The sequence below is a fragment of the Phoca vitulina genome, unplaced genomic scaffold (assembly GCF_004348235.1).
Source record: "Phoca vitulina isolate PV1807 unplaced genomic scaffold, GSC_HSeal_1.0 scaffold28, whole genome shotgun sequence".
Classification (NCBI taxonomy): domain Eukaryota; kingdom Metazoa; phylum Chordata; class Mammalia; order Carnivora; family Phocidae; genus Phoca; species Phoca vitulina.
In genome coordinates, this window is record NW_022589731.1 from 16,651,079 (window position 1) to 16,675,520 (window position 24,442).

The window sequence follows — 24,442 nt, forward strand, 5'->3', positions numbered from 1 at the left end:
TCATCTCCCCAGATTGAAACTCTATGCCCATTAAACACTAACTTCCCTTTCTCCCCTCCCCAGTCCCCGGCAGCCACCATTCTACTTTCTGACCAATTTGACTAGTGTAGGGACCTCATTTGAGTGGTCACATAATACTTGTCCATTTGTGTTGGCTTATTTCAGTTAGCTTCATGTCCTCCAGCTTCATCCATGTCGTAGTGTGTGTATTTCCTTCTTTTTAAGGCTGAATAATATCCCATAGTGTGGATACACCCCATTTTGCCTACCCATTCATCCCTGGGTGGACACTTGGTTCCTTTCACATTTTGGCTATTGTGAATACCACTGCTCCGAACATGGGTCTACCAGTCCTCCAGCAGTGGATTTTATTTTTTTATTTTTATTTTTTATACTTACTGTAGTTTTTTTTTTTTTTTTTAAGATTTTATTTATTTATTCATGAGAGACAGAGAGAGAGACAGAGGCAGAGGGAGAAGCAGGCTCCCCACGGAGCAGGGAGCCCGATGCGGGACTCAATCCCAGGACCCTGGGATCATGACCTGAGCCAAAGGCAGACGCTTAACCGACTGAGCCACCCAGGCGTCCCTACTTACTGTAGTTTTAATGAGTTAAGCACAGGGCTATCCCTTATCCTTCAACACATATGTTTACAAACACATATTTTAATGAAAGAAGATTTTACATGAAAGGTGGATCATACCCAGTGTCGTTTCAATGAGTTGAGCATACGGCAATTTCCATATGCTTCAACACTTAAGTTTATAGACACTTCTATCTTAATGAAAGAAGATGTTACTTGAAACAATGATTACACACAGTGTAGTTTCAATGAGTTAAGCACAGGGCTATTCCCATCCAGCAGGGGATTTTAATAATAAAAAACAATGACCCTTTTCCACCCTTCCTCTGCTGAGTCTGGTCTGATATTCCAGAGCTGGCAAGGGACTGTCCGTTGCTCGAGAGACACTCATCAGCAGATGGGCTGAGCATGTGGCTAAACTCTTCATGGGCCAAGCTCTTCATAATTTCTCTTGGGGCCAACTTTTCTTATGAAACCCTTCAGGCTAGAAGTTCTCACCTTTTCCCCCACAAGGAGGCACTTAGCAAATCCCGTCAGTGGTGTTTTTTTCCCAATTGAATGAGATCTAAAAATTCCATCACATGATTTGAAGCCACAGAAAATAATAATAATGGGGACAGAGACAACAATATTCTTGTCAGCTTCAGTCTTTTGCGTCGTATGTCGCTCCCTGTGTGTGTGTGTTGCCTTTGCTTTGTTCACAGTGTGTAATCGCAGTCTGCTTAGCCGTGGCGGGGTGGAAGGGAATTTCTGGTGAGTTTTATTTGACGTGCAAGTGGGAGGCAGATTCTGCTTGCTAACTGTCTGTCAGATTTATTCTGTCGTAGATATGAGACTCACCAGGTAGCAGTGACCTGCATCACAGGGCGGGGCTTGTTTCTGAGCAACTTGCAGGGATTCTCCCCTCCCACCTGCTAATGAATCTGTAGGAGCAAGAAATCAGATGAGAATCATAGTGTTCTATGCCTCCCGTTTCCAAGGCTGTGATGGAAGGGAATGGTCATCAACCTATTCTGTTTGAAGGGAAGGTTTTCAAAGTTGTAGAACTCTCCAGAGCAGTGGTGGGTGGTCAGACCAGAGCACCTGCTTTAAAGGATGATTTTCCTTCTGGTTTTGGCCCCTTCAGAGTGCCTCGGCCTCATTCCCCCCTTTAAACTGGCCGACAAAAGCCCCCCTAGGCAGCACTTCCCCGAGAGGCTGGGCTCTTTTCGAATTCAGGTTTTGAAAATGGCTTTGAAGATAAAAGGAGGTGTCTTCTCTTCACGCTGCTCCCCTCTTGATTCAATCTGGTCTCATAGCCTCTCCCTAAAACTGGCCTCAGCCCCTCCAGCGCGCTGCAGGCCTGTCCCTGCTGCCCTCCGGCTGGCCTGTGGCTTTGCTAATCCGAGAGGCCAAACAGCCTTCCCCCCAAAACGATCCCCTCGGCCCTTCAGCCATTTCTCTTCTTGGGTTCTGAGCTCATCCCGCTGGGTCAGAGCTTCCATTATGAGCAACCGTAACGCCTCATTTCCCCAGCTCTGCCAGGGCCTGGATAATCCAGATCATGGAAATAGACTCTTCCAGAGCACGAACTTGGACATTGCTCAGGATGCTTGTTGGAAGTCTTTCAGAAACCACATTACATGCCTATGTTCCTTCGAAAAGAGGAGCTTTTAAAGCTTGATGTGATTACTTTAGTGGGGCCTCCGTCAGGAGGCCGAGTGGGGCCACAGCGAAGCTGCACCTGCCATCTCTGAGCGCTGACACGTGGCTGCCGTGTCTCTGTGGCTTTTTCTGTGTCTCATCTACCATGGGATAGAAAACAGAGTAACCAGCTAGTTAACATCGTACATGAGAATGAATAAGACTGACATCTGGCAGAGCGATAAGGACAGAGATTTTGAAGTGACAGCTCTGGTTCGAGGGCTGAGTCTACGGTGTATTGGATGGCCTCACGGGGCTAGTCATTCACTCTCTCTATGCCTCAGTCTTCTCATCTGTAAAACGGGGATGAGGTTGGCGTGAGGATCACGTGAGGTGTTGTGGGCAAGGTGTCTGGCACCTGGACCCTTATTAAAATTTGTGGAGGGGGGGGCGCCTGGGTGGCTCAGTCGTTAAGCGTCTGCCTTCGGCTCAGGTCATGATCCCAGGGTCCTGGGATCGAGCCCCACATCGGGCTCTCTGCTTGGCGGGAAGCCTGCTTCTCCCTCTCCCACTCCCCCTGCTTGTGTTCCCTCTCTCGCTGTGTCTCTCTCTGTCAAATAAATGAATAAAAAAAAAATCTTAAAAAAAAAAAAAAAAAAATTTGTGGAGGGGGAGAGTAGCAGGTGCTGTCCCAGCACCCCCCCAACACCCGTACTCACCATCTCTTATGTATATAACGCTCTCCCGGCTTCCAGCTGCAAACACCTGCAACTGGGTGCTCACGTCTCTCTGGTCATTGTCGCCTGCTTGGCTAGAGCTCAGAAAAGGCCAGAAGTGCCCAGAAGTACCCTCTTGGTGTCCCAGGGGTGACACCTACTGATAGATGGTAGAACCCTGGCTCCTGGGTCCAGGATCGGGGGCGACTCTGAGACACGCTCTGCTCCAGTTCCCCAGTGGGACTGCCCACAGTGTCACCTGCCTGATGACGACCTTGCATTGGCCATCCTCCCTATTCTGACCCATGTACTCACTTTCCTACGGGGCTTCCTGAGATCACTTCCTAAATATGCTACAAGCACTCACACCCTTGTCCCGGGGTGGGCCTCTAGAGGAACCCAAACTAACTATTGTTACGGCTGGGAGATCAGCATCTTGTTTTCCCCTCAGCATCCCACTCACGCTGTGTGTTGTTTGGATTGCACAGATAGACAAAATTCTCTTTTCACACAGGTACATAGTTACAAATGCTAACAAGGGATTTTTAAGATCTCACTGCACGGGGCGCCTGGGTGGCTCAGTAGGTAAAGCATCTAACTCTTGATTTAGGCTCAGGTCTTGCTCTCAGGGTCCTGGGATCGAGCCCCGAATCGGGCTCCCTGCTCAGCGGGGAGTCTGCTTCTCCCTCTCCCTCTGCTCCTTCCACCCCCCACCCCCCACCCCACCGCTCACGCTCTCTTTCTCAAATAAGTAAAATCTTTAAGATATCACTGTGCAATCACAGTATATATTCTTCAGTTAAACTTCCAGAAGCAAGAGAGATGGGTAGTACTTGTTTTCAGAACTGAGTCATTAACAAGATCTAATAACCACTTGCTGGGGAAGGTCATTGAGAGGACGTGACCTCCGGTTCACCCGAGAGCAGGACATCGAGAAGGCTCCTCACCCCCTCTCCTGTTGTTAGAATGCGCCTTCTGCCTGCTGTCCTCGCAGTGGGATCCATTTTCAAGAACACAGCCTGGAGAAAAACAGCACATGTGACTGAGCCCAGTTCGGGCCTCTATATAAACTTTTAAGATTCTGGCAGGCAGGTCTGGAAGTCTACTCATCTCCCAGCTTCTGAGACACGCGTCGTATGTAAGTTCCTTTGCTTCTGAAACGTGCCACCTTTCCACCTGGAGTGGCCTGCCTCTTCCTTCCCGATCGCCCTGCCCTCCAAGGAGGGGGGCCAGTTTCAGCGGGGAAGCTCCTGAGGTCTGGAACCAGCACCACTTGCATTCCAGGAGTCTTAGTCAAGCAAGAAGCAGTGGAACCTTCTGGAAAATGAGAAACCTAGCTCCGGCATCCGAGGTTACCTCGATGGGACGTTTGTCCAATTTGCATGGTGTGAATGCCTGTGCATTCACCTGTCGCTGCCCAGCTGACTGCTGCAAAGTGACAAGGGCATGCACTGGGCAGACAGTGGTGTCCGCGTTTGTGCATCTGGTGCAAAGGGATGTGCAGAGCCCAGAATGTGTCAAACGACCAGCGCAGAGTGCAGCACTCCTAATCATGCCACCTTCCCCCCAAGGTCAGATGGAAGACAGGGTTTTCTCCAAAGTTTGCACGAAAATGAGCTTATGTGGCTGCACCAGTTCACACACTGGCTTTCTTGGATGTGTTAAGATTTATTTTATTATTTTTTAAAGATTTTATTTCTTTATTTGAGAGCGAGACTGAGAACGTGCGTGGGAGAGAGCACAAGCAGGGTGGAGGGGCAGAGGGAGAGGGAGACGCAGGCTCCCCACTGAGCAGGGAGCCCGACGGTGTTGGGCTCAATCCCAGGACCCCGAGATCACGACCCCAGCCAAAGGCAGACGGCTTAACCCACTGAGCCACCCAGGCACCCCGGATGTGTTAAGATGTAGCATGCCACCCAGGCAGGTGTATGTTCTTTTTTATTACAGCTTTTGAAGTGGTTGAAACATATTTTAAAACAACACCCATTTGACTACAGCCCTGCAGCGGAGCCAGGTTTGAAAGCGCCACATTCTGGCACGCGGCCTGCGGAAATGGCAGCCCCTCCCTCCTTCCCTCTGCAAAACCTGCCCCCCATTTTCCCAGCACTGGCCCCGAGCCACGCGCGGCACCCAGCGCCCACGTGCTTCGTCTCGCCCAGTGCCCCAAAGGCTCCGCGAGGCGGCCATAATAACCACCACCGTTTTATAAAGACCGAAGCACAGAGAGGTTAGGTCACTTGCCCAAGGTCACACAGTGAAGGAGGGACAGAGCTGAGGTTCAAAGCCAGGTCTGTCTCATTCCAAGGCTTCATCAAAACCACACCCCTGATGGGCCTAATTGCAAAGCGTGTGCTCTTTCTCCTTCCCTCCGTGAATTTATCAACTGCTCCTAATGGCACAAATGAGAAAAGGCTGAAAATGAGGGACTTTCTCCTCTGGGAACAGCATGTCTTTTTGTCTACATCATGCTGGTAGGACTTGGTAAAAACTGGTGAAGAATCATGTACAAGCATGTTTCCGTTTTTTTGTTTTTTTTTTTAAACAAGCCATTCGATGTGTAGAATCTACAGCATCTGTCTCCCACAGAGGTCCAACGTCTCCCAATTTTTATCTGTTGCCAATAATTCTTTGGAACTGTGAATGTTTGCATTAAAAACACCAGTGCAGTTCTCGCTGGTGCGGGCCAACCCCCTGTGGCCACCCCATCCCCAAGGGCCCTGCTTTGGAGATGACTCTTAGTGATTACAGAGATACCTGGCTGCCCTACCTGGTGAGACAGCTGGGACCTTGGCCTATCATAGACCTGTTTCCGCTTACCAGGACAAAACCAAAGAAAGTCTTCTGGACTGTGGGCCTCTCCACATTGCTTTTTCCTGTGTAGATTAAAGATGTTGTCAGTGTTTAGATCTAATGATGAGGAACTTGACAGGGAGGGAGGGCTGTCACCTTCCTACTTGGACAAAGGTTGGGAAGAGGGGAGATATGGCACCCATTTTCATTAGCATCCTTTGCATGGAGAAGGGGAAAACATCTTGTGAATATCACTTATTACTCAAGTGTCAGAACATCTTGTGTCCTGGAAAGTTATAAAACAGACCTGTGAATTGAATAAGGAGATGAAGTTCAGGTAAAATGGAAAGGGACCAGCTTTGGGCTGATGACATCACTCTTTCCTACTTTCCTGCACTGACCATTCCTGGTCACGCACGTGATCACTAGAGGCCAAGGAGGGATGGAGTCACTCTGGAGTGGGATTTTATTCTATGACTCATGGATGGACAGAATAGCCACTTTTTTTTTTTTTTAAGATTTTATATATTTATTTGACAGAGAGAGAGACAGCGAGAGAGGGAACACAAGCAGGGGGAGTGGGAGAGGGAGAAGCAGGCTCCCCGCTGAGCAGGGAACCTGACACGGGGCTCGATCCCAGGACCCTGGGATCATGACCTGAGCCGAAGGCAGCCACTTAACCAACTGAGCCACCCAGGCGCCCCTAGAATAGCTACTTTTAACTATTTTCCCAACGTGTACCATTTAATGTAGCACTCAATCATTAGCTTCTTGCTTTGTGGGTGTTGATCTTGCTTTCCTAGTGGAACCCTTGTGGCCTCTATCCCATCTGTGTCCCCCACATATCCCTCTGTGGTCCTTGGCACATGGCAGATATTTGACAAACACCCTGTGATTGATGTAATAGATAGAAAGATTCAATCATGTCTCAATGACAGAAAAAAAAAATCCTAATAAAGCTGTCATAAACAAAACCAGGAAGGTGATGGCTCATATAACTGGGAGGCCCAAGTGTTGTTAACAGTGTTAGTCAGAGCTTGTCTCGAGCCCTCATATGACGGCAGTGCTACCTGATTCTTCCAAATCTTACCTCTGCTTTCCTCCATGTTAGCTTCATTCTCAGGATCCCCTGTGATGGCGAGAGGCCAGCTTTCTGAGAGTCAGCTAAAAATGATATAACCTCATAGAAAAAGAAACACATACCCCAAAGTTTACAAATAATTTATGGGAGTTTCGTGTACCCACTACAATCCCAGCATTACGCATATATCACGATTAGGGAACTTTCTAGCTTTGGGAGTCACAGCTGGAGAAGTTGGCAGGAAGTCAGATAAGGCAGACTTTATTCTCAGGAAGGAGGTAGTTTTATGTTCTATGTATGAAAAGACTGTACGGATACAGGGCCATAGCTCTGGAAATCCCTGTGCTGTTTGGGACCACCGTGGCGAGGTGTAAGTCTGTCCATCCACTGCTGTTCTAAACACATTGTCCCCTGCAGTAGACTCTCCTTAATCTCTTTGGAGGAGAATAAAGAGTGGAAAGACTTTTTTAGAAGCTGGGTTCCAAAATGCAGTCTTCATATATACATACGTATGAAGCATACATATATATCCTTATGAAACTCATCAATGTCACCTGTACCATGACAGAAAATACCGTGCTGTCTCCTTTAAGCTCAAGGGGCAAATGGACGTTCAGACAGGTGAGACAGGTGTGGCTGTTGGATGTAGCTGTGGACCCAACTCTTCCCTAAAATCTGGGTTGGCTGAAGGAAGAGATGAGCAAGACAATATCATGTAATACCGTAGTTAGCAGATTCCCCCAATGCTTGAAGCTTCATTCACTTTTATGTCACTCCATATGACAAATACTAATATTTATGGAGTAGCTACTCTGTGCCAGGTATTTTTCAAGGGGACGTTGCAGGAAATGGAAAAACAGTCCTGTGCTAATGGTGATTATCTTCCAGTGAGATCTATGTGGTGGCATCTTGTGTGGTGGGCATTTGAAATTTGCCTTTTCAATATCTGTTCACCCAGAGTAATGGACTTTAGCTTAAGGCTTTACTCCTTTTCCTCTCTCCATCCTTTGGTTTGAGAGACGGGTCTATGACCCAGAGTTATCCCAATCAGCATAATTACACCCCAAATCTTCAGCCACAATGGTCACGTGACCCACACTGGTCTCATCAGAGCAAATGTCAGGATTTTTGCAGGAGCTATTGAGACACACACACACACACAAACACACACACACTTTCTCTTTTATCTCTGCTGAACTTGAAGCTGAGAGGCTGTAAGCTGGAGCTACCAGAGTCAACTTGCCACAGAGGGAAAGAAGAATCTGAGGATGGAGAGAATAGAAAAGTAGCCGTGAGTGATAGCGCCAAAGACACTGAGGCTTCATACATTGTTTGAGTTCCTGATCAAGCTGAGCCTGATCCCAGAGTTTCCCTCTGGATATTATCGTCTGGGTCAACTTGAGTGGGGTTTTCTATCAATCACTACTAGAGAAATCATAATTGATTCACCTGCTGGCCTGGAAGACTTGAAGAAGCTTCAGCTACAAGGATGTTCTGAGAACCTGCCATATGCAAAGTTCTTGGAGAAAAGATACGCCAACCTGCAGGGCAGGTGAACGTGGACTTGGTCGCCCCTTCCTTCCTGTCATCAGTCCCTGCTACTCATGCCCCAACCCCCCGTCCCACACACCCTTCCTCCCTTCCCCAGGCACTGGTCCTGGGTTTCAGGTCCACTCTCCTAGCAGTCAGTCAATCCCCACTGGAGAGTGCGGGCCAGGGGCATGTCGTGCCAGGAAGGGCACTGAGCTCTTATGGGAAGGCTTGCCCTTCACTTCTACTCTGTGCCTCACCATCTTAGTGGTCTGGCCGGGTCATGCAACTGCCTGAGTTTCATCTTCCACAAAAAAAAAAAAAAAGGTGGCTATAACAATAACAACAACGAAACCAAACATTCTCTTCAACATGAACTTGTGCTGAGGATCAAAGGAGTCAATGCGAAGGCCAGGGTGCTCTAAATAGCCGACTGATACGGAAAAGAAGACATCTTTGTTCACAAACAGCCAGAGGTGTGAGTTCACTTGGGAGAATTTGCTCTTCAAAATGGGATCTTTGTTTTGTTTTCTTAAGATTTTATTTATTTGAGAGAGAGAAAGAGCATAGAGAGAGAGAGAGCACAAGCAGGGGGAAGGGGTAGAGAGAGAGGGAGAAGCAGGGTCCCCGCTGAGCAGGAAGCCCAACATGGGACTTGATCCCAGGACCCTGAGATCATGACCTGAGCCAAAGGCAGTCGCTTAACAACCTGAGCCACCCAGGCGTCCCCAAAAGGGGATCTTTGAAGAGGAAAACCTTCATTGCTACATGAATGAAGCGTGGAACGTGAAATGACAGCCTTCAGCAAGGGTTGATAAGGGTCAGAGGCCCTGCCTGCCTACCTCCCCGGGTATCCTCTGCAGACACCTCCTGCCCTGGCCCTTGCTGAACAGGCCCCACAGCTGACTCCATTCCCAGGAGAGCAGTTAGGACCTGGAGCACCTGGTTCATAAAGGAGAACATTTTTCTTTCCATGCGTGCATATTTTTGTAGCACTCACAAGGCAGAGGTGGTGTTGAGGGAAAAGCTCTGACAGGGTGAATAGGCTGGTTTCCCTTGACACAAGATGTAGGTGACACGGGCGGAGCTGTCCATGCCTTCCTCTGAAGGTAGAAAGGTGGTCAGCGCGTCAAGATACCAGGAGGAAGATTTCTGGCTATGGGGGCTAAGATCCTGAAAACAAATGAAGAGTTTTCCCCAAAAGAATGGCCAGGAAGTGCTGAGCTCACCAGTCCTATCCGATCAGTGGTGGGGGCAACAACTTTTACTATGGTCTGAGCGCCAACTTGTAAGGAGCATTGGAGCGCTTCCAAATATTTCCTAGAAGCAACAGTTCAGTTTGGGTCTTTGAGAGAACCATGGGCGGGTTTTGCTGAGTGCATCTGACCTGGTGGCAGGCAGAATACTTGGATGAATTAAGGAGTTGGCACGGTTTGCTTGAGGGATCCCACTGAGAATTTCCTCCACATCTTCTGAACTATTGGTTTTCTTTTATTCTTCCTCTTTAAAAAAAAAAACAAAACTGAGCTGTAATGTGCACACAATTAAATACATAGATTTAAAGTCTACAGTTGGATGGATGCTGATGAATGTATGCACCCGTGTATCTGGCATCTCAGTTAAGTATAATACCTTCAAAAGTTCCCTTGTGCCCCTTTCTTGTCTCCACCTAGAGGTAACCACCAGTTTGCTTCTATTGCCAGAGCCCAGTTTTGCCTGTTCTAGAAGCTCCTATAAATGGAATCATATGGCATGCTCTCTTTTATGTCTGGTTTCTTTTGCTCAAAATTATGCCTTTGAGACTTATTCCTGTATTTGCATGTATCAGTAACTCCTTCATTTTTATTATTGAATGGTGAGTATTCCATTGCATGAACACACCATGATTTATCCATTCTGCTAATGAGCATGTGGGTGGTTCTCAGTGTTTGGTTATAATGAATCAATCTGCTATGAACATTTGTACACATCCCTTGGGCTTGGCTAGCACAGGGCAGGACCCCAAAGAGATGGGTGGAGGAAATGAAAAGAATCAAGGGGAGCCCATGCAGATCCTCAGTTCTGGACAAAGCTGCCAAGGCAATTCGTTGTGCAAAGATTTGTTGTGTTCTTTACAAACGAGGCAGGAGTTTGGAAAAGAGAACTGGACATCCTAAGGGGAAAAAAGAACCTCAGCCCCTACTTCATGACACGTGCAAAAATTAATTTGAGATAGAATATAGACCTAAATATAAAAGCTAATATTACAAAGCTTCCAGAAGAGAACATAGGAGAAAATCTTCACAGATGTGGAGTAGGCAGAGATTTCTTAAGACACAAAAGGAACAACCATAAAAGAAGAAATCGATAAATTAGGCTCCATCAAGATTACTAGTATATGCTTTGTTGAAGGTACTGTTAAGAAAATGCAAAGTTAAGGAGCAGATGGAGAGAATATATTTGTAACAGGCATAACTAACAGGGGACTAGTATTCGGAATATATTAAAAATTACTTCAAATCAATAACCAAAGGTGAAAACCCAATTTTAAAAATAGGCAAAAGACATGCATAGGTCCTTCCCAAAAGAAGATGGCAGAATGGTGCAAACATGCATGAAGGGATGCTCAACATCACTCACCATCAAAGACACACAAATCAAAACCACAATAGGATTTCAACCAAGATGCAGCCTGATGTCATCAAAAGGGCACAGGTCTATGAAGGATGGACTGGAGTTCTGGTCCTGCCCCTGGCCCTGTCCCTGACTCCCGGGGTCTAAGCAAGGGAGCAGAACCAGCTGTGCCCTGAGTGCATAGGCTTCTTAATCTTCAATTTGTTTTCTTGTACTAATATCCTAGGATCCCAATTTGTGCCACATTATCTATGTCAATGAGAATCGTGCTGGTGGCTCCCACACAGAGATTTCTCTTTGGATGAAGTAAAGGCAGTGATATTCTGACTTTTCACGTGATGAATTTGAAAATAATAGATGAAGTCCTGCTAGGGAAGAAAGTTCCTAACTTAAAGCCTTCTAAGAAGCAAAGGAATATTTTTTCCCCTGAAAACGTCATTAATTCACACATTTTTCTCCTTAGATGGAATAACAAGTAGTCTAAAGACATGAAGGGGTTAAGTCATTTTCAGTGTGCCTTATATCTTTCCTGGAAGCAGGAAAGTTTTCTTTTATTAGGTAGAATTTGGCTTAATGCACTTCAGTGTTGAATCTATAGTCCTATATCCTCAAAGGTCTTATAAATATTACGACTTGAAAAGGTGAAAGAACTGAGAATATTTAGTTTGGAAAAGAAAGCTTCTCTCTTTTTCTGTCTCTCCCTGCCTCTCTCTGTCTCTCCTTCCCTCCCTCACCCCACCCCATCTCCACGTCTCTCTCTTTCTAGTTGTAGAATAATTAAAGGGCTGTTGTAACGGAGAGGAATAGACATTAAATTCACCCCATGTGGTCGATAAAGCACAATTTGGACCCATGGATATAGGTTGTTTCTTCTCAAACAACACCACCACCACCAGATCTCTCCAGAAATGGAATGAGTGGTGAGTGAGTTCCACATCCCTGAAGGTGTTCAAGAAGACAGATATTTATTAACTATTAAGGAAGACATTCATGGACCAGGTTGAACTTGATGACCTCTCCTGAAATTCCTCTTGGATCCTTGGTGTTTTAGGCACATCTTCAAGTTTGTACCAGGCAACCACAGTGGAAAGCCCGGACGTGTGGGTCTCTGAAGTTGAGGGCACCGGGCTGGCTGGCTGGTGCCATGTCCCACTCTTAGGGCATTTAGGTAGCTGTCATTGAGATACAAAGTGTAACTGTGGGAAATGAGGTTATAAGAAATTGTTGCGAAGTTGTGTTCTCCAAAGGTGGCTTTGGTTTTTGGAAATAGCTAAAAGTCTGGTCAATATAGGATCATCGTACTGCACGATACTGTTTGGGGATTAAAAAAAGATCCAAGAGCAGAAGCAGGATTATGGAGGGATGAAGGGGACTTTCTTGACATGCTCATAAGCTCAATACAAAATATGAGAGATTTCCCCAGAGTGGCACTTTGAAAATGTGTGTGGCCACAAAAGCACTGGGGATGGGGGAAGCTGTGGTCATGTGAGTGTTTACACTCTGATGTGATTTTTCAAAGATCAGTCTCACACATGACCGCTATGGTACTCACCATGTCTAGGCAAGGGATGGACATGTTTATGTCATTTCTTATGATTCAGTGAGACTCTAAAGACTGCTCCAGTCTCTGAGACTGCTAGAAGCTCTGATCCATGTTTCCTTCCCTGGAGAACACATCACGTTCCATGGAAGTCTTATGAAGACCCAGCAGGAGCTGCTAAGCTGGGCACCCGGGTACTTTGGCCGGATCACTTTATCTAACCTGCTTTCATTTCTTTGCTCCCTTGTCAATTCATTTGTCTGCTGGGGTAGCAATACGGCACTTCTGGAGAGCTCTAGTATTTGGCACATGTCCACAGCTGCACAGCTGCTGGAGCCAACCACCTCCAAACCCATGGAAGTGGCAGCCTGCTCTGTGGGACTTGGGATACCAAGAATGTCATCTTCAGTCCCCTTTCACTGGGGAGAGAACCTATCTGCCCTTCAAGAATGACCTCCCTTAAATTAAAATTCTTCTGCGAGGGAGAGCCCACAATATATCCTGATCCAGGCTTATATAATGAAGAAGGCTAGAGCCAACTTTGGTAAATGAAAAAGGAGATCCTTCGGGCAGATGACAGAGGTGGCGACAGGAGTAAAGAAGGAGGGGAGGAAGAGACCGGGCCACAGAGGACAAGCCTCGGGGGACATCACGGCTTTGTTTAAAGGCAGTCCTGTAAATCTGTATTGACAAAGGCCGGCGTACCCAGGATAACTCATTCACTGGTGAAAGAATCTGGGCTTAGACAGGAACTCATGGGGCATGTGAGCTGTCTTCAATCTGCCTGTGTCTGGCATGCAAGGGGGTATGCTGGCCTTTGTTCATTTGTTCCACACCAAACAATTTCCCTGCTCCAAAGTATCAGTCCCTGTTTGTGACTCCACCTTTTCTCCACTCTCAGCTCAGGGGCTTATGTTCCACTTAGATTCCACTCCCAGCTTAGGGATCAAGCCTGTTATCCAGGCTTGAGACAATCCATCCATCACGACTCCCTGGCTACAGTAATTGGTTCATGTGGGCCGGTGCCAATGACATTCAGTGATACTTTGGCTGGGAGCGCTGGGATCAAGGCCAAGGTCGTTCCCACCAGATTTGATCCTGAGAGCATGCAAAGCTGGGATTCTTACAGCCAACTTGCACCTACCAGGAACCTGAGACAGAAGCCAATACAGTGCAGATGGAGCAGAGAGATGAGAAGAACCAATAGAAAAGATTCAGGCATCAGATGGGAGGTTGAACTGGGCAGCTCTTTAGATGTACATGTTTCAAAGTCGCTTCTTAATGACTACAGCAATAAGATCACCTGCCCTTTCAGACTCCTTCTCTAGGCATCTCTAATACAAGCACAGATGAGAAACATAACATGGCACAAAGATTCTAATTCTGTGATCTTGGTGACAGATTCTGGTGGGCCAGGGAGAGGGACCGACTGTGCCCTCCAAACCCCTTCTAACCTTCTGCACCTACACTCTTGCCCTCACCCAGGATCTCCTCCCTTTGTGTTTTCCTACTCTGCTTACAAGAACCAACTGTCCTCTAAAAGGCTAGGTCCCTGGCCATCCCAGACCAAAGGAAGGACTCTTAACCTTTGACCTCTGAGTGATCCAGTTTTCTGAAGCCCTTCTTTGGACTTATTAATACTGCTTTGCATAGTTCCTTGGCATTTCTTCATGACTCTCTGGCTGCCTATCTTCTTGAGGGAAGATAGGGATTATGAATCCTAGCACCTAGCACACAACATTGCACGGGCTGCACTTGGTTGATGCTTATCGGTAAGTGATGTTTAATAACTTGGGCTCTTGTTAGGATCTCTTCCTGGAATATGGCCATCTGCCAGTCTCAGATCTGGGTCATTAGAGCTCACTGGGTTGACTAGGGGATCTCCTGCACCACTTTGCCAACCTCTGGGAGTCTGGTTGTGTCCAGGATATTGCAGGGCCCAAGACACAGAGGAGACAGAACCACACCTCCTCCCTCCAAGTTCTTCCTACTCCCCCAACACCTGACACCTCACACACCAGATGAGGCATACGGTCCATTCATTTATTTATTCACCAAAGACTCAACAAGCACAGTGTGCCAAGCATTGGGTGTACAGCTATGGGCAAATCAGACGCAGTTCCTGCCTGGGGTCTTTATATGAAGTTCCTTCCACACAGAACTAGGATTGTTCTTCCTCTGCCTGCTTCTCTGTCCCTAGACCCTGAGATGTCTGGGCTTAGGTATCTTGCTTGGGTCTGTCATGTGTCTCCTTGGAAGTAGGGTCTGTCTGTCGTTTGCTAATGGGAGAACCCTCCTCCGAAGGTCTTCTCCCTACCTACTCCCCCTTTTGTCCAAGACTGAGATATGGCTCCTCATTCCCAGGGACTACCTTCTAATCCATTTCTCCGGCTCGCAAAGTCCTGGCTGGGTCTCTCCTAAAACTCATGAGATCTGGGACAAATAAATGGTTAATGTGAACTTTGCATCTTGAATGTCCATAGGGTTTCAACTAGTAAAGCTAAAGGAAATATACCTAATCGTGACAGGTGATGAGAAAACAAAGCCAAATTCCCTCTGGGCTCTGCCTTGAGGTCATGACCCTCAGGCCACCAGCCAGGGATGATGGTCTGGCCTTTGACTCTGAACCCCAAGGATGACGCTCCTGGTCTAACGTGCAGCCCCCGCTCAGGTGCTCAGGACTGAATGCTGTGTCAGCGATGAGCGACCCGGATGGCCTGCTGCGGGCAGGGATTGTGCCAGTCTCTTTTTTGATTTTCACAGCGCAGCAGCCCGAAGATGCTGAGAGTGGGGGTCGGAGGAACCCCATCCCGGGGGCTGCCTGGCGCTGGTGGCTTGGCGAGGAGCCAGGCTCACCTTTGCCCTTAGTCTGTGCGCCAGGGCGCTGGAGCCTGGCTGGCAGTTCCTGAGGGCAAAACGAAGCCTGAGAGTGTTCTCAGGGGAACTTCCTAGAAAAAAAAAAAAAAGGAATTTCAGGTCGGAAAGGGGTAGGGAGACAAAAAGCGGGAGGGAGGGAGCTCTGTTCAGCAGGAGCAGAGGGTGCCGGGGGCTTCCTGGGCCCGAGAGTCCCCCAGCGCGCCTCGGCCACCTGCCCACGTGCGGGCGTGAGCCGGGAGCCCGAGGCCGGAGAGCGGGAGCAGGCAGCGGAGCCTGGAGCCGCAGAGCAGCCGCAGGCGGGGACCCAGCGAGCGCGCTGCCCCGGGAGCCGAGCGCAGGGGCCGCCCACTGGCGGGGGAGCCGGGGAACGCGCAGGGGAGGCGGCGGCGGGGCTTCCCCGGGCTTCCCCTCCCCTCCCGGGGTCGCGGGCGCAGGGCGCGGACTAGGGCGCGGAGGCGGCGCTCGGCGCCAGGGCGCGGGGAGTCCCCGGGGCGCCCCCAGCTCGGCGTGGGGAGGCGGGGCGGGGAGCGGCGGGCGCGGCGTCCGCGAGCCCCCGGGTCCGCGGCGGGTGGTTTGGGCTGAGCCCTCCCCAGCGCCCGCCCCCGCCCCGCGCCCGCCTCCCGCCCCCGCCCGCGGCCTGCAGCGCGCCTCCCTCGCCGCCCCGGGTCTGGCGAGCCGGCGCCGGTCGAGCTGCGAGAGCCGCCGAGAGCACCGTCCGCCGCCGCCGCCCCAGGAGCTGCTCCGGCCGCACCATGCGGGAGCTGGCCATCGAGATCGGGGTCCGAGCCCTGCTCTTCGGAGTCTTCGTGTAAGTAGTGGCGCGCCGCGGCCGGAGGCGCGCGAACGCGGGGACCCACGGACCGAGCGTCTCTGCGCCCCAACTTTGTTTGCGCCACCGCGTCCTTTCGGGGCCTGGATTCGAGGTGTCCTCCCCGCCCAGTGCCCGGGATGTGTCCTACGGGACCCTCCTGGTCCCCTTTCTGGGACCCTGGTCGCTGAGGGACCCCCGTAAGCCGAACTGAGGCTCGCCCCCGCCATCCCCATCGCGCCAGGGAGCGGGACCGGCCGCCACTCGGGTCCCCTCGCCTGCGCTGGTCGCCGGCTGCGCACCAGCTGCCCGGGGAATCGGGGCTGCTCCCCTGGAAGCGGGCGCGCAACCTCGCTCGCGCCCTCGGGAAGTTTCTCGTTGGGTGCGATCTTCTGAGCCCGACGTTTGTAGTCCTTCCTCCTGGCCCTTCTCCCATCGCCCCTCGTCGTGCCCGGGGCCAGGCTCCATCTCCTTCCGTGTCCCTGGCTTTGGTGCCCCAGTGTTCAGGGGAGCGTTTTCCAAGGAGACGTTGGCGGTAGTTCTCCGGCTGGAAAACTGTTGCTGCGGAGGCTCGGGAAGTGCGGGGCCGCAGCCCGAGGTACGGGCTACATACGCCCGGAGCTCAGTGCGGGCGGGGCCTCTTGGGGACAGCAGCGAAATGCCCCTGGTGGCCCCGAGGGGCTGGTACCTGGAAATAACGATCTTGGAAAGAGGAGGGGGCTCCAGCGCAGGCTCAGGGATGTCTGAACCCCAGGGCGCCCGGGGGACCCGCTACCGACCGGCCTCCGGGCCCAAGCGGCAGGGAACCGTCGTGCCTCTGCCTTTCAGATGCAAACCCTGAACACACCGCGGCTCAGACCCACTCCACCGTCCCTTTGATCGCTTGTCACGAAGGCGCCACACCTGCACTTGACCCTACATGAGCTGGTCAGGTTCTCCTTTCCCCTTTGCCCATGGCTGTTTTCTGACACGTTTTAAATATTAAAGTTGCATGAACTTTCTGGACTTGCTGGAAAAGCCCATGCAGCCATTCCAAACAGGAGGCCCTCGCTGGATTCCTACCCCAATCTGGAGTCATTGATGGCAGGTGGGAGGCTGTGAGTTGACTTCTGTTCCAGCAGCCCAGGGTAGACACATGGAAAGAAAGACCCTTTCTTGCATGTTTTTCTTTCCTAGGCATTAAATTCATCCAGAGTATTTATTCACACCATCATAAAGGGCGGTGAGTTCCCCCAGATGCGGGCAAGCCCCCTCTCCCAGCTTCTGACCAAACACTGCTGTTATTCAGTGGGAAGGAGGAATGAGAACTTCAGTTGGGTTTTGATGCATTTGGGAAAACAAAAGAAACAATTTTCCCTTCTCTTACTCGGTTTTTCTACCTTTGGAATATACGTTAAAACTAGTATAGCCGTGTGATCAGATGGGGACAGTTTCCAGTTGGCAGATAGGCTAAATCCCATTAAATTATTATGTGATAGAAATGATAAAAGTGTTCAGTGCACGGTAGGATTTTAACATTTGTTTGGTGAATGTGTGTGTGAGTAATGCTGAAATAAAGTGAGGTAGGCTTGTAGGCTGCCTGGTTTGATTGCTGCTGGGAATTATCAGATTAAAAAAAAGGGCCCAAGGGTAAGCAAATATTTATATTGTTTTCAGATGTCCCTTCACATATCCCAAAACATTTATGAGCCGTTTACAAATATATGATGGTCTGTGCAGTGGATTTGAAAATGCGATAATTACTGTTTTACATGCTTTTTGCTTCCTCAAAGAATGTTATGTAAAAATCAGACAGGCGGTTTATACTCTTTTTTCCAAACTTCCTCTTTTATTAATTAGGGGGATCTGCTCTCACCCAAAGGAAAACATTTGGGCACTGATGGTGTTTCTGGTTGATTCCCTGATTTCATATCAATTGGACATTTTTTTTTTTTTTTTAAGATTTTATTTATTTGACAGAGAGAGACACAGCGAGAGAGGGAACACAAGCAGGGGGAGTGGGAAAGGGAGAAGCAGGTTTCCCGCGGAGCAGGGAGCCCGATGCGGGTTCGATCCCAGGACCCTGGGATCATGACCTGAGCTGAAGGCAGACGCTTAACGACTGAGCCACCGAGGCGCCCCTCAATTGGACATATTAACAGTGTGTCCAACGTGTGGCTCTTTGACCCGCATAGACCAGCTTTGGTATCGCTGGGAGACCCCCTGGGTGTGAATCTTGGATGTTCAGATGAGGTTATCATCAAGCAGATAACCACTTCCGGAAGGACTGGCTGGGCGCTCACAGATACAGATGACCCTTTGTTTTCTTAGATAAGCTTCTGGTGAGATGCCGGGGGTTTTATTCTTCCTTTTGCCGGTGCTTGTCTGATGGCAGGATTCGGTGGTTCGTACCCCCTCTGCTCCTGAAGGTGGTGGTCTCAGTAGCAGGGCCTCACCTGAGTAGGTTGAGAAATTCCCTCTGGGCAAGCTGATCTACTTTCGTGGCTGCTGTGAAATCCATCTTCCGCTGCTCCTTGGTGTATATACCCTATTTCTCAGGATAAGAGAATAATCTTTTTTCGGGGAAGATACCTTGCTTCTTTGCCAACTTGTGCCTCTGGGGGAATATCACCTATGCACGCACTTGTTCTTGGATTATATTTGCTCTGTGTGAGAGCAGGATCCCACCGCCTGATGCCCACCTGCTCCTGGGAGTTTGAAGTTAGCACTAATGAAATGCACCTTTGGACCCTTAGGTCATACGTTATATGTTACATGGTTATATGCTTTTCCTTTCTCCTTAGGGGACCAGTTCTCTGTCTCTAGACCAGGTTTAGTGCTGAGGTTTGGTGATCAGGATCCCAAGAGAATGCTCTCCAGGAAACCCCCGTAAGATCATCCAAGAGGTGCGCAGGGCCTTTTGGGCAGCCCTGCTTAAGAAATTCAGACCACCTGGAAGTAAATTAGTAACAGGTAATGCAAATCAGGGCTGGCACGGAAAGCTTAACCTAACAGGAAATAAATTGGTTAGAGGACCCCAGTGTTTAGGAAAAATCAAAATATAACGTGTAGCCTTGAGGCTGCATTTAGTGCTCGGAAGCTGGCCTGGAGGCCCCTTTGCTCTTACTTGTGGACCGTGGGCAGAGCAGAGAGAAGGAGCGCCAGTGAGTTGCCTCTGTCCTGCTGCCACCCAAGACTCTGGCACAGATCCCGTGAGCGTTTGTGGACAGGCGAAGCCAGCACTGGACCTTGATGAGCAAGCACAGTGTGGATACAAGGTGGTCCGTCAACAGCCCCGAAGGCAGGTAGTGTATTTGGTGAACGTGCGTGTGAGTAATGCTGAAATAAAGTGAGGTAGGCTTGTAGGCTGCCTGGTTTGATTGCTGCTGGGAATCATCAGATTAAAAAAAGGGCCCAGGGGTATGCAATTATTTATATTGTTTTTAGATTTCCCTTCACATATCCCCCAAAGCATTTATGAGCTGTTTTATACAACTAGTAGTAGATCACCTCCCCTTATACTACCGTTGCTGGTACGTAAGTGCCGTTTATTGAAGGTTTATTATGTGCCAGGCAGTCATGAAGACGATCACGCATACCATTTAAGCCTTGTACACACCTGATGGCAAGGGTACATTAGCAGTGGGGCTCATGCATGAAGAGGCTGAAGCGCAGACAGATTAAGGAACCGCCCAAGTCATAGAGCTAAGAAGGGCAGCTCTGAGATCTAAATCTAGATGCTCCTTCTGCGTCATCTAGACTCTCAGTCACCTCGCTATACTGCTTCAGAAAAAATAACAGCCGGCGTGGGGCACTCGGGTTTACTGTGCAAAAGGCATTCCATGGGATTTCTCTTGTCTCGTCTCACTTGAGATGTTCTCCCCACTTTACAAAGAAACCAAGGTTTAGAAAGGGTAAGTAGCTTGCCTGGAGATACTGAGCTAGCAGGAGGTGTAGTCTGGATCCGAACAGGAGGTTGACCCCCTGTCCCCAGGCTGCCAGCCGCTGAGATAGAATGTGTCTAGCACCAGGCTTCCGGAAACTAGAGCAAAAGTGACCGCATCCTAGAAGCCATCCCCTTCCGTGACCCGTTGTCTCCAGAGAAGCAAGTGAACGGCCTGGAATGATGTGTGGGAAGGGCTGTCACTCTGGTTCTCACATCGGGCTCTTAGGGTGACATTTCAAAGGGGGAGGGGTGGTGGTTGAGGTTCCCATTCTCTAAGAGAATGGAATTTAGGACGTGTTACAGATTTTGAAGGGTCTTCCTTAGGTCTCTGGAGCCCAGAGGGTGAGATGTGGAGAGAAAATTGCAGGTCAGAACCTAAATGGTAGTATTAAAGAACCGGTGGCCGATACGCTCGTGCACCTATTGGCCCTTGCCTCCAGGACATCAATTTGTCTGGAAAACCCTTTATTTCTAGCCCTGCAGAAAGGGCTCTGGAGATAATGACGACCATCAGAAATGCTGACGGAAGGGGAAGGTGATCTCCCTCTTTCACCCATGAACCTGGGTTCCCTGGGGTCCTCAGTCCCTCCCTCCCTCCTTCTCTGTCCCCTCTGGGGTTCCGGGGGGCCCCGTGTCTGGGATGTCCCTCTGGGAGCTGTGGGGCTGCTCGGGACACCGGGTTGCTCAGGTAATGAATGGTGTTTGCCTCAACTCAGATCAGTCCTGCATCCTTCTTGGAGCACTTCCTGTGCTGGGGGCCTGCGCCGGCTGCTGGGGATGTTTGAAGAAGGAAGGCTGGCGGGGGGTAGGGGGGGGCTCCCGAGAGCTCACAGGTTGGCGGAGCGAGCACACAGTAGACTGCTGTTATTTTCCCCAGTGTAATCACTGGCTTTGAAAGTTTTGCCTTCAGACATTTTTATCATTCATCCAGTTGACAGATGGATGCTTCTTTGGCCTCTTCTGGGGGCGGGCACTTGTGCTGGCTGTTTTCCTTTGCCTTCATGGGTACACTTTGGTTGGTACGATTCCAAACAGACCCAGGGAAACTTGGCACTTTGGCCAGTCCAGGTGATTTGCTTGAGGGCACTGGCTGTCAGGTAGGTTTTTGGAGTATTGACAGAAAGGAACATATCTTTCATTATTACCCCTCAGAGTCCTGTCTAGGGCTGTAGGCCAGGGACAGTTGTGGTAGTTGGCGCTAAGTGCTCATTGAGAGGGAGGGAGTAATGAGTCCCGGGACGGGGGAGAAGGAGGAGACGGGGGCCAGGGAAGGCTGCCCAGAACTGGCAGCTCACCTGAGTCTTGAGCATCGAGGGGCAGGCGTGCACGGCCAGGCCCGAGAACATTCCTGCGGACAGTGTCCTGGAGCCAAGGCTGGGAGGTCTCGAGGCATATTTCGGGTGGGGATCAGGTCACCAGGTGTGGCCTCAGTGCAGAGCGTGGGTTTGGAGGTGGCTGGTAAGAGGGGCAGGAGAGGAGTCTGGGACAAGAATGTGGATGGTCTCAGGGCCCTGCCAGGAAGTGTGGACATGCCCTTAGAAGCAGTCACTGGGAAGCCCAGGGAGGTTTGAAACAAAAAAGCATCATGCTCAGACACTTGCCCAGGGGTGGAAAGCGATAGCTCCCTTCGGTCCAGACGCCCGTTTGCTTTTGTCAGTGACAGTGCCCAGCTCTGCCACCCCCACCGTGCCCCACTCCGCTCTCCGGGGGCCTGTGTTCTCTTCTGCCTTGGGTTGTGGTCAGCCGTCTCCACGTCTGGGTCCAGACTGCTAACTGTTGGACGGGGGGGGCTGGGACTGTATCGTTATCTTCGATGCTTGCTTTGTATTCTCAGCCAGCCTTCCTTGGCATGAACGGGGTCGGTGCCTCCCTAGTGCTCACCAGATTGCACTCAGTTTCTGGTGGTCATAGAGCCCTCGGAGCGATCGGCCTCACTGCAGGACAAGGCTTCCTCGAGGGTGGTGTGCTGACCACCTGCGTCGGAATTGCCGGGGGCTCAGTTCACACTTAACTGAATCAACATTTGGGACGGCGCCCTGGGAATCGGCATTTTTAACTGGGGCTCCTGCCCACCACATTTGGGAACTCCTAGCATGCAGTCTACACCCTCTTGCGGTAGGAGGGTCTCCTCTCGTTCTTTTCTCCTTTCTGGCCGCACAGGAGACTACCCTTCCCAAACCCCTGCCATTAGGTGGGGCCATGGGGCACACTGACGTCATTGTCTTTCTCTGTCGGTGGCGAGCGTGGGGCTGCGAGTTGCGATGACAGAGCCGCAGCGTGTGGGTAGTGGGACAGCTGTCCTGGAGAGTCATGCCATTGGCAGTGGGCTTTGTGGGACAGAGGGAAACTTTTTGTGTTAACGACGATGTGGCGGACTGATTAGCTACGGGAAAACAAGTCTGTTCCATCTGGCTAATACACCCGGAATAGTTTTGTTTGCTCTCTAGAAACAAAGAGTCATCTGAGGCAAAGTGGGACAACGAAAGCCCACGGACAGGTCTATGTTTGGATTTTGGCTGTGCCCACTAATTAGCAAGTTGCCTAAAATCTCTGAATCTCAAATTTCTTATGTGGGAAATGCGAACAATACTGAACTTCACTGGACGTTAGTAGATAAGATGCTTTAAGTGCCTACAGCACACAGAACAAAAATTAGATGCCTTCTCCCCACTCCTCTGAATCTCTCTTACTTATAGGCAGTGTCTCAGTGGCCTTGTAGCTCCGTGGTCATGAGTGTGGGCTTTGGCATCAGTTTCCGAGGCTTGAATCCTGGTTTGTGTGAGCCTTTCAGGAAAGTATTTACCCAGCTTAGATCCTTGTTTCCCCATCTGTTCGACAGCAATATTAGCAGTGCCCATGAATGAGAGTGTGAAATGAGAGTGTATTCAGCTCCTCACGGGGGCTCAGCAAATGGTAATGTTATGACCACTGTCCTTTTAATAAGAGGAATCCATAATGTACACCAAAGAGAAATGCAATAGGAAGTTCAGATACTCTGATTCCAAATGATTTACTACAGGATTTCTTTAAAATAATAAACTTGTTTAGATATATTTCAAAGGATTCCCTTTAGCCCCCGTCAGTGACGTATGTAACTTGCCATGAACTCATTCAGTGGGTCGTACCCCCGTAGAGCAGTGTGGCTGGCTCACTGTCTAATGAAGGGGTGGTCTCAGCATTGTACTTTCTCATCGGTCACTTAAATCAGCTGGCCGTTTACAACAGTGACTGTAGGACATTGACTCAGAAGGGGTATTAGCAGAATTGCCTTGGGCCATGTGGAAGGAAAATGCTGCATTCCTATCATTTACCTCCGAGTCTGTGTTCGTCACCCAGGGCTCCGTGAGAAGTCCGGCGCGGGGAGTTTTCCATCAGACTGTCCACCCCCAGCTGCTGCTGGGCTGAGTGTGCCGAGCGCCTCTCCCCTCCCCGGGGAGGCTTTTGCCTTGTCATCTGATAAATGAAGCAGCCTTCTGTTTGGAAATATTATTCACCACTGTAAAGTGAGTCTGCTGAACCCAGAATTCTGAGAATTGATGATGTTTTGCCACAAGGAGATAAATGCTTATAACACGGCAAAAAGGAGATCATTAGTTTCATAACTTGTAGGTAAAGTTATCTCAATTAGTTACAAGGATTACGCCTTTTTATGACCCACACAAGGCTCATAAAAGCTCCCTATCTCTATTTTCCTATGATAGTGTTTTTAAATATGAAAATCATCTTAGTCGTAGTTATTTCCTTAAAAAATATAATCTTGGTGTTCCGTGGATGAATTAGAAGCCCTGGTTCACAGCGAAGTGGTGGATTCACACAGAACCACACCTGCCGGTGTGTTCTCATCAGTCCACTAAAGGCACAGAGGTATCGAGGACCTTGGAGATGTCCGGGATGGGCAAGCAGGAGGCAGAGAGAATCTGGGGCTCTGAGCCCAGGGATGGCCGCATCACCGTCTTTCAGTTATGTGACCGTGAAAAACTGTCCTGCAGAGGTGAGGGATGAGTTGTTTTTCTGTCTCCCCCGAAGATGAAGGAATGAGAAACAGGGTCAGAAGCTGCAGGAGCATCTAGGTTGGTTTTCAGAAAGGTAGCATCTGCCAATCAATGCTAGATAGTTCTTTTCTCCTTTGCCAGAAGGTTTTAAACACATTTTTATTAAAGTGTTAGTTCGAACCATATGCAATTGCTGATATTTGACTGTTTTTTTGTTTTTTAAAGATTTTATTTATTTATTTGACAGAGATAGCGACAGCAGGAACACAAGCAGGGGGAGTGGGAGAGGGAGAAGCAGGCTTCCCGCTGAGCAGGGAGCCCGATGCGGGGCTCGATCCCAGGACCCTGGGATCCTGACCTGAGC

General features: G+C 49.6%; 1 protein-coding gene across 2 annotated transcripts in view; it reads left to right on the top strand.

The window, feature by feature from the left end:
• Nucleotides 1-16,013: 16,013 nt before the first annotated feature.
• PLPP4 (phospholipid phosphatase 4) overlaps nt 16,014-24,442 on the top strand; it is a 117,954-nt gene continuing 109,525 nt past the window's right edge. For both annotated transcript variants that reach the window (XM_032423323.1, XM_032423322.1), the window contains exon 1: nt 16,014-16,161. In XM_032423323.1, the coding sequence (XP_032279214.1) occupies nt 16,106-16,161 (56 nt within the window). In that variant the 5' untranslated portion in view covers nt 16,014-16,105. The remainder of the gene's footprint in view (nt 16,162-24,442) is intronic.